We start from the raw sequence: 14,785 nt of genomic DNA, 5'->3' as shown, positions 1-14,785 counted from the left end.
CGGCTGCACTTGCCGCAGGCTGCCATCTGGGGAGAGAGGGCAATTGGGGGGCTGCAGGAGAGCTTCCACCCCCAGAAGCCCGCAGAGCCAGCCCAGTCCTCCCCATCGGGGGCTCGTGCCCCATTCCTCCCTCACCTCCTTCCACTTACCCTTCCCTAGCCCCTCTTCATGATGTACAAAATAAAGATAACGTTTCTTCCAACATTGACTCTGTCTTTATTGAACAAAACTGGGGGAGACTGGGAAAAGGAGGTGGGAGAGGGGAAGAGAAAGGCTGGGAGAGGGGAAGGCAACTACAATGATCAGGGGTTGGGAACAGGTCCCAGATGAAGAGAGGCTACAGAGACTGGGACTGTTCAGCTTAGAAAAGAGGAGATGGAGCAGGGACAGGATAGAGGTCTCTAAAAGCAGGGGTTGGGTGGAGAGGGTGCATTCAGAAAAGTTCTTCATGAGTTCCCATAAAGAAGGACTAGAGGACACCAAAGGAAAGGAATGGGTAGCAGGCTTCAAACTAGTAAGAGAAAGTTGTTCTTCATAAAGCAAATAGTTAACCTGCAGAACTCCTTGATGCAGGAGGCTGTGAAGGCTACAACTAGAACAGAGTTTAAAGGGAAGTGAGATCAAGTCATGGAGGTTGGGTCCATGGAGCAGTCTTAGCCAGGGGGTAGGAGTGGTGTCCCTGCCCAAAGTTTGTGGAAGGCTGGAGAGGGATGGCACGAGACAAATGGCTTGGTCACTGTCTTTGGTCCATCCCCTCCAGGGTCCCTAGTGTTGGCCGCTGTCGGCAGGCAGGCTACTGGGCTAGATGGACCTTTGGTCTGACCCAGTATGGCCATTGTAAGCTCAGGGCTCAGGGTCGGGGGTCTCAGTGGACCCCCTTGATTTTCATGTACACCTGCTCCTGGGTGGCCAGGCTGGCAGCTCTCCTGCCCTAGCCGGCCACTTTCCTGTGCCTAGTGCGGAGATCGTGGACAAGGTCCACGATGTCTGCACTAGCCCAAGAAGATGCCCGCCTCTTGCGGTCCCGGGCAAGCTCCCGGGAGCCGCCAGCCTGGTCCCGGGAAGAGGGGGTGGGCTGGGGGGCATCGGGTGGGTGGCTCTGTGCCGTGTCAGGTGCAGGGTCTGCTGGCTGGGTGCTGGCAGGCTTGCACCTTGCACGGGCACCGTAGCCAGCCCGTGCCCCTTTAAGGGGTCCGGGGCCTGGAGGGGGGCAATAGAGTTTCCCTGGTGTTGGCCAGAGTGGCCACCAGGGAAACCTGGGGAGGGTTAGCCTCCCACTAGTTCGAATTAAGGGGCTACACACCCCTTAATTCGAACTAGTAAGTTCGAACTATGCTTAATCCTTGTAAAATGAGGTTTTCCTAGTTCGAACTAAGCGCTCCGCTAGTTCGATTTAAATTCGAACTAACATTGTAGTGTAGACATACCCATAGAGAATATTCAGCTGACCAGTTGGACTGAAAACCCAGCAGAAGCTGTCAAATCTGACACAGTAAAAACACACAGCTGAGAAAAACATGAAATATTGCATTTTCCCTGAGTGGCACTTTCAGTCATAATGTAGGTCATATATTTTTGTAAAAGTAATATAAATTAGCCTTATAAAACTTCATATTTCTAAATTACACAATAAAATTTTGCTCCTTTCATGTTCAGAAAGATTTCACAAATTATCTTTTTTCTTATCTCCTTCTGGGGAATGTACATATATAAAAATAACTACCAGATGTCTTTTCTCACATTATTTTTCAAAAAACACCCCCATGCAGATAAACAGCAAACGAGTGAGCCAAGAGCTGTTCTCATTTCTAACTAACCATTTCCAAAAGTAATACAATAAGGATACATCAAAATCATGAAGAACTGTATGATAGGAATTCTTTTGAGCTTCTGGGTTGCTGTCTCGCCTGCTTTTTATTTTCATTCAGGAGAAAGAGAGGAGAAATGCATAATAGAAGATATTCCTGGTGATACCTTGATTACTGGTAGGTAGATATTACTATATGATGGTCAGTGTGTTCAATATTTAAAATGTTAACCTATGATGTTATAATATTGGCAACCTGATATATAATGCTAGAGCCCTTTGGCTGGTCCTGCTTAGGTGAATGAGTGGTGGTGATGGTGAGGAGAGGACAAAAAGCTTTTCCTTCTTTATTCCTGAAGCAAGGGCCAGTCACAATATGGCAATGCACTTTTACCACTGCTCAGTGCTAGCCATGCAAGTGCTAAAGCTGTTTCGTGTGCTGCATGATGCGTAATAATATAAGAGGATTGAATGTTTCTGAATCTAAACTGGCTCTTTATTAAGAGGATTAATTTCAGAATTGCTGTGACAGCAGCCAGCATTCAAGCCACGTACACACAAAATGGCTTCCTGATGCCTCTTCCAAACTCTTTAGCTCTCTCTCCTGTGCTTGTTCCTCCAAGTTCCATGCAGGTTGCTACAAGAGTCCTCTGTGTTGACCAGAAGTGCTGGCTGAGTTATGGCCAAGTCTACACTAAAGAGAATGTCAAATCAAGATACACAACTTCAGCTACGTTAATGACATAGCTGGACTCAACAATGTACTTTGTTTCTAGTTTCCCCGCCATCCCCACATAAGGAGGCTTATGGGAGCTGAGGCTGATTAGAGCCAAGGTTCCCATCGGCTTTCCTTACTCTTCACAGAAGCAAGAGTACCAGATGTTGATGAGGGCACCCTCTGAGTTTGATTTAACGAGTCTTAACTGGAGTAAATCAAACTCCAGAAGATTGATCATGGCAGCATTGTTCTTCCATTTAGTGAAGACATTGCCTTAGATGGAAAGCACACAAGGCACCTGGCAGTGTTGGACATGCCACTGTAGTAAGTGTTTCCTAAGAGGAATTCTGGTTAAGCCTACCATTACTTCCAGGTATCCCATTACAGCTGTGGTTCTCAACTGGTGGTCCATGGTGACTTTTTCCGTGGTCCACAGGAACATTGTCCAAAGTCACAAAGCATGAGCAGGCGCTACTTTTAGGCTGTTTTACACTGTGTTCACAAGCACGCGGCGTGTCATCCATAGAGTCACCTGCAGGAGGAATTCTTAGATCTGAAAAATGATTTTGCGGCTCAAGATGTGTACCAGCAGTCTACCATAGAGAAATTTTGGGCCAGCGTGACCGGGAGTTACCCAAATCTGTCAGCACACACAGTCAGATTTCTTTTGCCATTTGCATCAACTTATATGTCTGAGACTGGATTTTTGTGATTGTTGCACGTTATGTCCAAACAGAGGAATCGGCTTGCAGTGGAAAGAGATATTCGTTGTGCATTATCAAGTATCACTCCAAACATTGAAAAGCTTGTCAGTGAGAAGAGAATCCAAAAATCTGTTAGTAAGAAATAAATTTCAAACCAAAATGTTCATTGTCTGCTCGGGTATGTCTACACTACAAAGTTAATTCGAACTAACAGCCGTTAGTTCGAATTAACTTTCATAGCGTCTATACATGCAAACTGCTAGTTCGAACTTAATTTGAACTAGCGGAGTGCTTAATTCGAACTAGGCAAATCTCATTTTACGAGGACTAACGACTAACTAAGTAGTTCGAATTAAGGGCTGTGTAGCCACTTAATTCGAACTATTTGGAGGCTAGCCCTACTCAGCTTGACCTGGTGGCCACTCTGGGCACAACCAGGGAAACTTTTCTGCCCCCCTCCTGGCCCCGGAGCCCTTAAAGGGGAACGGTCTGGCTACGGTGCTTGTGCCAGTTGCAAGCCTGCCAGCACCCAGCCAGCAGACCCTGCACCTGGCACGGCACGAGCCAGCCACCTGCTGCCACCCAGCCCTTTGCCTCTTCCCAGGAACAGGCTGGCGGCTCACAGGAGCCTGCCTGGAGCTGCAAAAGGCGGGCACCTGCCTGGTCTAGTATGGAGATCGTGGACCTCATCGAGGTTTGTGGGGAGTCCTCCAACGTCCACGATCTCCACACTAGCCACAGGAACGTGGCCGTCTACAGCCGCATGGCTGACAGCCTGGCCACCAGAGGCCACATGCGGACCCGGGAGCAGGTCCGCTGCAAGATCAAGGACCTGCGGCAGGCCTACTCCAGGGCCTCCCAGCCAGGGGCCAACCCAGAGGCATGCCCTCACTTCTAGGCCCTGGACCACATCCTAGGGGCTCACGCAGTGCATTCCCCCCGGGTGGCGATCGACCCCAGGGCAGAGGGACGCGTCCTGGACATGGAGGAGGAGGACGCCAAGAGCCAGGAGCCTGCAGGGAGCCTGCCCAGGACCCAGGACCCCCGAGACACCCCACAGAGCACATCGGCTGTGTTGTCCGAGGCTGGGGAAGGCTCCACATGTGAGTGCCATTATGCTCTCCTTACGTGTATGGGAGCCGTGGGGGGAAAGGGAGCCCAGGGACCGTGCACCTGGGCCTTGCCCACCATGGAGCAGCAGCTGGGTGTCATGCAGGGGCCCTGGACCATTCCCCACACGCCGACCTCGCCTTGCAGAGGGGGGCTGGGTTTTACCCACCATGTCCCCAGGGAGAACTGACCACTGCTCTTGTTTCACCACAGCCACAGCACCCAGGCCAACAGGTGCACCAGGAACCTGGAGGACTACCAGAAGCAGCACCTGCGGCTACTGGAGCACCAGATCCACATCCAGGAGCACTGGGTCCAGGAGGACCTGCGGCTGTGGCAGCAGAGCTTGGAGGTGCTGGAGGAGCAGAGCCGTGCCCTCAGAGGTCACCTCCAGACCCTGGTGGACAGGTTCCTGTCTCCTCCTGCTCCTTCCCCCTGCGGCCTCCCCAGCTCTCGCTCCTCCTCCCATCCCTGCTCCTCCTCCCGCTTCCTCCGCACCCCCCATCTCTCCTGTCTCCCCCTCCACATCCACTCCCACCCCGGCGCCCCCGTACCCACAATGCTGTGAGACGGGAGAGCCAGCAGGACCCCCAACCCTGATCTTTCCCTTCCCTTCTTTCCCTTCTTCCCCTTCCACCCCCTTCCAGTTCCCTCCTCCCAGGTTTCCCCCGACCCTCTCCCACCCTCACTCCTGCTGCCCCCTACCCCAGTTATGTAAAATAAAAAGAGATTTTTGTTGGAAGAACAGGTGTGTTTATTTGACATTAGGAAGGGGGGTTAGGGAGGAGAAAGGGGAAGGAGGTAAGGGTGGAAGAAGGCCCCAGTGGGGCATGCAGGGAGAGTTCAGTCCTCCTCCTCCACCTGGAAGCTCTCCCGCAGGGCTTCCCAGATCCAGACAGCCCCCCGCTGGTCTTCCCAGATGGGGCAGTGCAGGGCTGCATGTACTGGCCAGCCATGTGGTCAGCCTCAGCCATCCAAGCTGGCAGGAAAGCTTCCACCTTCCGTTCGCATAAATTGTGCAGCACACAACATGCTGCCACCACGGGAGGGATATTGTGCTTGGCGAGGTCGAGGCGGATGAGGAGGCACCTAAATCATGCTTTCAGTCGGCCAAAGGCCCCCTCGACCACGATGTGGGCCTGGGTGAGCCTGGCATTGAAGGCCTGGTGGGAGGGGTTGAGGTGCCCCATGTAGGGCTTCATCAGCCAGGGCTGTAGGGGGTAGGCCTCATCCCCCACCAGGCAGATGGGCATGTCCATGTTCCCGACCCTGATGTGGCAGTCGGGAAAGAAGGTCCCGGCCTGAAGCCTCTTGCACACAGAGGAGTTACGGAACACCTTGGCGTCGTGTGCCTTGCCGGACCAGCCCACATTAATGTCCGTGAACTGGCCCCAGTGGTCACACACGGCCTGCAAGAGGACGAGAAGTACCCCTTGTGGTTGATATACTGGGGGGCCTAGTGTTCCGGGGCACGGATGGGGATGTGCATCCCGTCGATGGCCCCACTGCAGTTGGGGAAGCCGAGGGCACCGAACCCCCAGATGACCGCATCCAGGAAGTCCAAGAAAGAGCACTTTTCCTCCGACTTCCCTTACTCCTTGTAAAATGAGGGTTACAGAAGTCAGAGTAAGAAGTCCTCCAGCTCAACATTATTTTGACATTATGTCAAAATAACTGCTTATAGTATAGACTTGGACTATGTTATTTTGGAATAACACTGCTGTGTGGATGTACCCTTTGAGAAGGAGAATTATGCAAGACTCTTTTAGTTTAGAAAAGAGAAGATTGAGGGGGGACATGATAACAGTTTTCAGGTATCTAAAAAGGTGTCATAAGGAGGAGGGAGAAAACTTGTTCATCTTGGCCTCTGAGGATAGAACAAGAAGCAATGGGCTTAAACTGCAGCAAGGGAGGTTTAGGTTGGACATTAGGAAAAAGTTCCTAACTGTCAGAGTGATCAAACACTGGAATAAATTGCCCAGGGAGGTTGTGGAATTCCCATCTCTGGAGATATTTAAGAGTAGGTTAGATAAAAGTCTATCAGAGATGGTCTAGGCAGTATTTGGTCCTATCATGAGGCAGGGGACTGGACTCGATGACCTCTCGAGGTCCCTTCCAGTCCTAGTATTCTATGAAGACTGCCAAGGAACCATCAAAGAACTGGTAACTTGTGTTCACAAGTATTGGAGGCGTCATGAAAGACAATCAAACAAAAGTAATTTGAACAAAGAATACCTGAACTTTATGGACTATCTGCCATGTTTCATGCCTTGATAACTAGGCCAGAGCATGCAAGGCAATGATAATAAATCGTCACTTGGCTGTCACTGGTTTGTAACTTACTGCTCACTCCATTGCATTGCACAGTGCTACAATGTAATTATATGGTGAAATGGAAAAATATCATAATTCTACTAAATGTGTAAGTTATCTTGCAGCTAATTTTGTTTTTATAGTGAATTGATGTGAAATGAAAAAGTAAATATATTTAATATACTAACTTGTAATTAACAAATTTATATGTATCTTCTCAGGGAGTTACAAGGTACAGCAGTGGGACACACATGAACAAGTGTTTCTTGAATCTGCACCTGGTTTGGGAATGTTTGTCACCATTACAGCTCCTACTAAGGAGGTAAAATTTACTATTCTGATTTGGAGGCATTTATACTGACTCTTGGAACTGAAAAGTCATACTATCTAATGGAATGGACAATATTTTAAAAAATATATGCCTAAAATAGGTTCCTAAATCCATATTTAAGCAACCGATTAAGTAGTCTGATTTTCAAAATTGCAGATTACATGTTGGTTGTCATTAAACTCAGTAAAAGAAGAAGGGTACCTTTGTACTCTAGTAAAGACCCACTAAATAAACTGCTGATTGTGCACCCATCAACTTTGTACTCCACTGAGTTGAAAAGAATAAGGGGAGTCGACGGAAGAGTGTCTCCCATCGCTCCCAGCAATGGGGACGATACGGTAATTTGAACTAAGGTACACCGACTCCATCTATGCTATTCACTTAGCTGGGATTGTGTACCTTAGTTCAACATTGCATTCTCAGTGAAGACCTGGCCTAAGGCTACTTATTTATGTGCTGAAGTAAAGATGTAGGAACTCCACTAAACACTATTTTTTTTAAATTTTGACTTTAAAATCTATAGAAAAGTTTTTAATCTTCAGTGTAGACCACATTTTTCTAATGTGTAGTCCCTAAATAAAATGCAAAACTTAGGTTAATTGTATTTATATTCATAAAATAACTACAGTATTATTTATATTAAGTTTAATTTGTTAAATACATTTTTATGTTTTGTACATAGCATTTTATTGTTATATTAATAATGATAGCTCATAAATAAAAAATACATTTAATACTTACATTACAGCTTCTGTTGTCAAAATTGTATGGTCCACAAGCAACATTTTCTTTTACATCACATTCACCTGGAGAGTACAATATCTGTTTGCAGTCTAACTCCACAAAGCTTATCTCATTTGGAGGAAGTAGGCTGGTAAGAGTATTTCTTAAATAATCTTTTTAATGATGATATCTGATCTAAATCACAGGCTCTGGAAAACAGTATGTGTATGTACATTATAGAGCTCTAGGAGCATAATTACTGAAAAGAGTGATGGGATTATGAAGGTATCTCAGTAGATCCATGTGTTCAATGCTCGTCTTTGATCTTGCAAAATAATTTCACATACATGGCTCCTTGGACCTCCTGAATTCAATGTGGCTCCACCTATGTAGGACATCCTATGTTATTTGGTTGTGATCAGTGCTTAAAACTAGAAGATTCTTGCTTTGATGAACTATCTCAGTGTTTGCAGATGACTTGTTAGCTAACATAGCCCAAATAGTGGTGTAAAAGATTACTTATTTGAAAGCTATTACGTTTCTGTCACTCCAGTACCTTTGAGAAATACTTCTATAAACATTACAGAGTTAAAATCTGTTGGAGAGAGACATAAATGAATTATATATTTATCTTTCTTTATATTATTATAAACTATGCTATACTTTAGAAGTTATTGAGGGAAATTATCTTTAGAAGCATATTTAATAACCTGCTGGAAGTGCTATACTATGCCAGGTGAAAAACTTAGCACTATTTCTTGTTATTTCTGTTTCTGACTTTGCTTCAGCTACAACCTAAGTGGGAAGAGTATTTAAAAATGAACTGCTAATAGTATCAATTCTTGATTAGAGTAGTAGCCCTAAGAATATTAATTTTTTGCCCTTTGTTGGACACAGTATAATAAATATTTCATACTAGCTGAATTAATAGAATAAAACACAACACTAATAACAAAGCATGTTAATTTGTGTAATCAGAGATTAAAAACTTGATAATATTATCTCTTTACTAAGGACATCCATGAAACAGTTAAAATCATTCCTACAAGATGGCTAACAGAAAACTTTTGTTACTGATGCCTCAATTTGTTTCAAGCCTTTAAAAAAAGCCCACACCATAAAGCCATGGAAATAATAATTGTTGTTATTGTGTTCACAGCGTATTCACCTGGACATTAGAGTTGGAGAGAATTTTTTTGATGAAGCTATTGCTCAAGCCAAGGACAAAGTTAATGAAGTTAACTTTAGACTTGGACATCTAATTCAGCAAATTGATCACATATCGAAAGAACAAAACTATCACAGAGTATGTTTGTTCCCTAATAGAAATATGAAAGAATAATGAATGAAAGCATCTGGATATGGAAAGTAAAATATTGGGTGGCATATTACTATATTGAGTTGTAGTATTATTCAGTATTATTATAATTAAATGTTATTACATGTACTATTAAAATGTAACCAAATTGGCCAACAATGTGTAAGGTATTAATTAAAATTGAACGATGTGTATTAATTAAGGTTTGTAAAATATTTTTAAGCTGTGAAGCAAAATACATTATATAAGCTAAGAATTCATTATTAATTAATCTTTATATTACCAACAGTTTTACACGATAGTACTTTCCACTGATTAAATCATTGGTTAATTTTAGTTTTGCTGGTCATAACTGCTATAGTTAAAGTTGTAGTTGCATCAAATTTTCATTTAAATTCTAATTTCACATGCTCATAACTTTGTGATAAATTATTTTGGGCTGAGATTCTCAGTACTTAATCTCAACCTAAAGATAAATGTGTTTTACAAGGACTGAGTAAAATCTTTCTATATGCTACAGCAATTTGTAGGCACTTTTTGTTAACAGAATACAAGAATGGTAATTTGTTTCATCCTCGTCATAGAGGCCTGGGGCCTCTCATCATTTCATAGACTAGAGCCTCTCATAGAGGGCCTCATTATTTCCACAGAAATTGAATAAATAAGGGCTAGCTTATAGCATTTAGCTATGCCCTCTCTATACATTATCTCTGACCAGTTGCTTGCAAGTGAGAAAGTATCAGGAAAGCAGCTGTTCTCCCTTCTCCATGTCTCAGTCACGGTTTCAATAGTCCTAATATGGATGAACAGGATGGAATCAGAGACAAGATTTAGTTGTATATAAATAAATAAATAAATAAATAAAGGAAATGCAAGATGCAATGTTAAAAAAAACCAATGTTTAAGCTTCCACAGTAGTAATTTTTGCTTATAATAGGAACTACAATGCTAACTACTGCTTAGCAACATAATCCCCAATTTTATAAACACAGATGTGAGTGATTTTTGCACAAATGGGCTATTAATAGGATCAATATCTATGAAGAATATTTTAAACACAGAAATTTTCTTTGGACAGAGCTTGCAATGCAGGAATGAATGCAATAAGTGCTATTATTGTATATTGCGTATTATTGAATATTTTATTGAAATATGTGTGTCTGTGCTGGCTACAAGCTTATAACACCACTGGAGTTTTGCAGTTTCTTCTAATTTTTTGTATCTAGAACAATTCTCTCTACAACAGATGAAAAAAGTAATTAAGGATACTCTGTGAAACTTTCTGAGCTTGATTCTGAATGGCACATGCGCATAGTAGTGCATATGCAAGTACAAGGTAAAAAAAAATCTGTTAAAATAGAAAAGGGAATTCAGTCCTACAGTCATAAGAATGGAGGTTTCTGCAAGTTACTCCAACCTGGTAGTAGCCAATGAAGATTGAGCAAAGAACAACAAAAATGACTAAGTATTTGGAATGGTTCCCATATGAAGAGATATTAAAAAGACGAGGACTTTTCAGCTTAGAAAAGAGGATACTAAGGGAAGATATGATAGAGGTCTTTAAAATCATGGCTAGTGTGGGAAAAGCAAATAAGGAAAAGTTATTTACTTGTTCCCGTAACATAAGAACTAAGGGTCACCAAATGAAATTAATAGGTAGCAGATTTAAAACAAAAGGAAGTTTTTCTTCATACTGCACATGGTCGGCCTTGTAGAACTCCTTGCCAGAGGAGGTTGTGAAGACCAGGACTTTAACAGGGTTCAAGAAAGAACTAGATAAATTCATGGAGGTTAGGTCCACCAATGGCTCTTAGCCAGGATGGGTAGGAATGGTTTCTCTAGTCTGTCAGAGGCTGGGAATGGGTGACGGGAGAGGGATTGCTTGAAGATTCCCTGTTCTGTTCACTTCCTCTGGGGCATCTGGCACTGGCCACTGTCAGAAGACAGGATACAGGGGTAGATGGACCTTTGATCTGACCCAATATGGCCATTCTTATGTTCTTATGTAGAGCTCCGGATAAGATCCAATATCTTTGAAATTAATGGAATTTTATCATTGTCTTGAAGAGGAGTCAGATCAGGCCCCAGAGAAAGAAATTTGGAGTGAAGAATCAGATTGCAGTGTTTAATATTATGAATGTAGTTTTATCCACTGACTTCATTAGTACTTATACATGTGCTTAAAAGATTATACCTAGCACTCAGCCCAATCTGTAACCATATGTAACGTCTGCTTGTATTTTCACTGCAGTACAAAATCCAACCTTTCATAACCTGTTGTTCAGTGCTCAGATTGTGATTTGCAACCTTGATAGTCACAGGGACGAGAAGTAGAAACTCATTTTCATCAAATGGATAATAGTGAAGAGAACATGGTATAGTGCTTGTTCATTCTCTCCAATATGTGGTCATAGAACACATGCCTTGATACCAAGTAGCAGCATCAAAGTAATGTACTTAGATTTTTTTTAAATAAGATATTTATGCCTTTTCTCTCTTTTCAACAGGAACGTGAAGAGTACTTTCGATTGACAAGTGAAGAAACCAATAGCAATATCCTGTGGTGGGCTCTTGCACAAACATTAATCCTTATCTTAGTTGGAGTCTGGCAAATCAAATCTCTTAGAGATTTCTTTATAGCTAAAAAGCTTGTTTAAGACTTATAGAAATGAATATACTTGTACATTATTCAGCATATAAGGCATAATGTCCAAGTTAATAAAACACAAAATACAAAAACATGCATTCTTTGTCTTATCATTTACATTAAAAGATTAAATTAAACTATTTTTCAAGTAGCTGAATACATGGTAGTAGTATACACTGATAAGTGACAGATGATGTGGGGAAAGCTGAAGTACTCAATGCTTTCTTTGCCTCTGTATTCACGGACAAGGTCGGCTCCTGGACTTCTGCGCCAAGTGACACAAGATGGGATGAAGATGGACAGCCCGTGGTGGGTAAAGAACAGGTTAGGAACTATTTAGAAAAGCGAAACGTACATAAATCCATGGGTCCGGACTTAGTGCATCCGAGGGTAATGAGGGGGTTGGCAAATGTCATTGTGGAGCCTTTGGCTATTATCTTTGAAAAGTTGTGGAGATCGGGAGAAATCCCGGATGACTGGAAAAAGGCAAATGTAGTGCCCATCTTCAAAAAAGGGAAGAAGGATGATCCAGGGAACTATAGGCCGGTCAGACTTACCTCGGTTCCTGGAAAAATCATGGAAGGGATCCTTAAGGAATCCATATTGAGGCACTTGGATGAGAGGAAAGTGATTAGGAATAGTCAGCATGGATTCACGAAGGGCAAGTCGTGCCTGACCAATCTAATTAGCTTCTATGATGAGGTAACTGGCTCAGTGGACATGGGGAAGTCAGTGGATGTTATATACCTTGACTTTAGCAAGGCTTTTGATACGGTCTCCCACAATATTCTTGCCAGCAAGCTAAGGGATTGTGGATTGGATAAATGGACGGTAAGATGGATAGAAAGATGGCTAGAAGGCCGGGCCCAGTGGGTAGTGATCAATGGCTCGATGTCAGGATGGCGGTCGGTTTCTAGAGGAGTGCCCCAAGATTTGGTTCTAGGACTGGTTTTGTTCAATATCTTTATTAATGATCTGGATGAGGGGATGGATTGCACCCTCAGCAAGTTTGCGGATGACACTAAGCTGGGGGGAGAGGTAGATACGCTTAAGAGCAGAGATAGGGTATAGAATGACTTAAACAAATTGGAGGATTGGGCCACAAGAAATCTGATGAGGTTCAACAAGGACAAATGTAGAGTCCTGCACTTGGGACGGAAGAATCCCAAGCATAGTTACAAGCTGGGGACCAACCGGTTAAGTAGTATTTCACTAGGAGGGTGGTGAAGCACTGGAATGGGTTACCTAGGGAAATAGTGGAGTCTCCATCCCTAGAGGTGTTTAAGTCTTGGCTTGACAAAGCCCTGGCCGGGTTGATTTAGTTGGAATTGGTCCTGCCTAGAGCAGGGGGCTGGACTTGATGATCTTCTGAGGTCTCTTCCAGTTCTATGATTCTATGATTCTATGATAAGAAAAATATTACAAGAAAACATGAAGTACGTGAACTGAGGCTGTGTCTAGACTACAAAGTTCTATCGGAAAAAGATATGCAAATTGCAAACCACAATTGGCATATCTTTTTCTGCTTTTCTTCGAAAGAAGCTTTTCTGACAATTGGCTCCTCTACACTGGGCCAAATGTTGGGGGAAAAAGCCTCTTTTGGAACATCCCTTCTTCCTCATAGAACGAGGTTTACAGAGATGCCAAAAAAATGCATCTGCTTTTCCAAAATTATTTTCGGAAAAGAAGATGCATTCCTTGGATGCAGAAGAGTTTTTCTGGGATACCGCTGCAGTCCATACATACCCAGAGTGTGGGGAGGAGGAGGAGGATATTTGGAAAGATTCTCTTCTCAAGAACCATTCTTGATGCTACCTGCTCCTACTTTATCAGGTTCACACTTTTGGGTCTCCCTTCCCATTTCCTTTTGCAGAATCCCAACCATAGTTTCCCCACTTTCCTCTGAAGATTTAGTTTATATCTTAATCTGAACAGAACCATACATATATAAATCTAAATAGCATGTAGTTGGCAGTCCATCCTGCCTTTTGGCAATTTTTCAGACCATCCACCTCCCAAATGATCTTGAATAGTAAATTATCACACGTGGAAAGTATCATACTCAGTTTGACTGGGTTATAGATTTCTTGGCAATCCTTGGATTTGTGACTGTCAACTTTATATGTAAGATTATTCACACACTTTCAATTCTTCAGTATGTTTCTTTGTTGGAAAGATAATTGTATTTTAATTAAAAGTATACAGATGTTACTTTTGAGTATTGAAAATAGTGGATTTATCAGAAGTTTTGCAGTGTATGACTTAATCATGTATTTCCTCTCTAACAGGAATAACAGATGAATTGAGAAAGTTGCTTCTATAATTTGACAAGTTTTATTTATGTATAGATTATGGAGAACTTGGTTTAAATGTGGAAGAAAGGTGGGGTGCACTTCCTAATATGCCAATCTGAATCTATTTGCCTAATTGGGTCAAATTCAACTACATGTGGGACAGCTCTTGTCCAGCACCCTTGGGACCTGACCAGTCCTGGATGAGGGATTTTGCCAGAACAAGGATGGTCATTTCTGCACACACACACCCGCCACTGTCCCCCCAGCCTAGCCCTGCCTTCCAGCTGGCTCCCTACCTGCTGCCAGCTGTGCTGCCCTGCCGACCCTGTGGTCACAACTCCTAACCCCATGGACGGCCACGCCCAGGGGTCCTGACCCCACCAGACAGCTGCACACTGCAGCTCCTAACCCCACCCGGCCACCGCCATCACTACTGCAGATCACAGCTCTGCCAGACAGCCATGCACTGGGTCTCAGCTTCTCTGCTGGGCATTGGGTAGCCCCACCAGCAGCTTGTTGTGGGCAGCCTGCTGCCCTGCTGGCTTCACAGGATTCCATGATGCTGACCCCCTACCAGAACTCTGGTCCTGCATGCCAGACCACAGAGTTTGTTGGATCCAAGAGCCCCCATTTAGAAAGTCTCAACCTGTAATGGTTTTGAGGTAATGAGTCAATATTTAATGCTTTAAATTTTCGATTCAAAATGGCATTTTATTTTTAAATTTCACCAATTTTAAAGCAACACACCTATAAAAATGGTAAAAAATATTTGTAAAGCCAAATCAAAATGATAAATGTAAGGAAAATATTTTTTTTTTTT

The 14,785-nt window shown here is 43.4% G+C and overlaps 1 protein-coding gene across 1 annotated transcript; it reads left to right on the top strand.

Moving 5' to 3' along the window:
• The first annotated feature begins 1,235 nt into the window (after nucleotides 1-1,235).
• On the top strand, nucleotides 1,236-11,997 carry LOC102454179 (transmembrane emp24 domain-containing protein 11-like). Its single transcript, XM_006111634.5, has 5 exons — nucleotides 1,236-1,985; nucleotides 6,874-6,974; nucleotides 7,732-7,857; nucleotides 8,866-9,012; nucleotides 11,532-11,997. Exons 1-5 carry the CDS (start codon nucleotides 1,856-1,858, stop codon nucleotides 11,679-11,681), a joined length of 654 nt encoding a protein of 217 aa, XP_006111696.3. The 5' UTR covers nucleotides 1,236-1,855; the 3' UTR covers nucleotides 11,682-11,997.
• The last annotated feature ends 2,788 nt before the right edge of the window (nucleotides 11,998-14,785 follow it).

Source organism: Pelodiscus sinensis, chromosome 4 (assembly GCF_052426305.1).
Source record: "Pelodiscus sinensis isolate ZL-2025 chromosome 4, ASM5242630v1, whole genome shotgun sequence".
NCBI lineage: Eukaryota > Metazoa > Chordata > Testudines > Trionychidae > Pelodiscus > Pelodiscus sinensis.
Note: the sequence above shows the minus strand (reverse complement) of the source record. Positions and strands in the feature narration are given on the sequence as shown.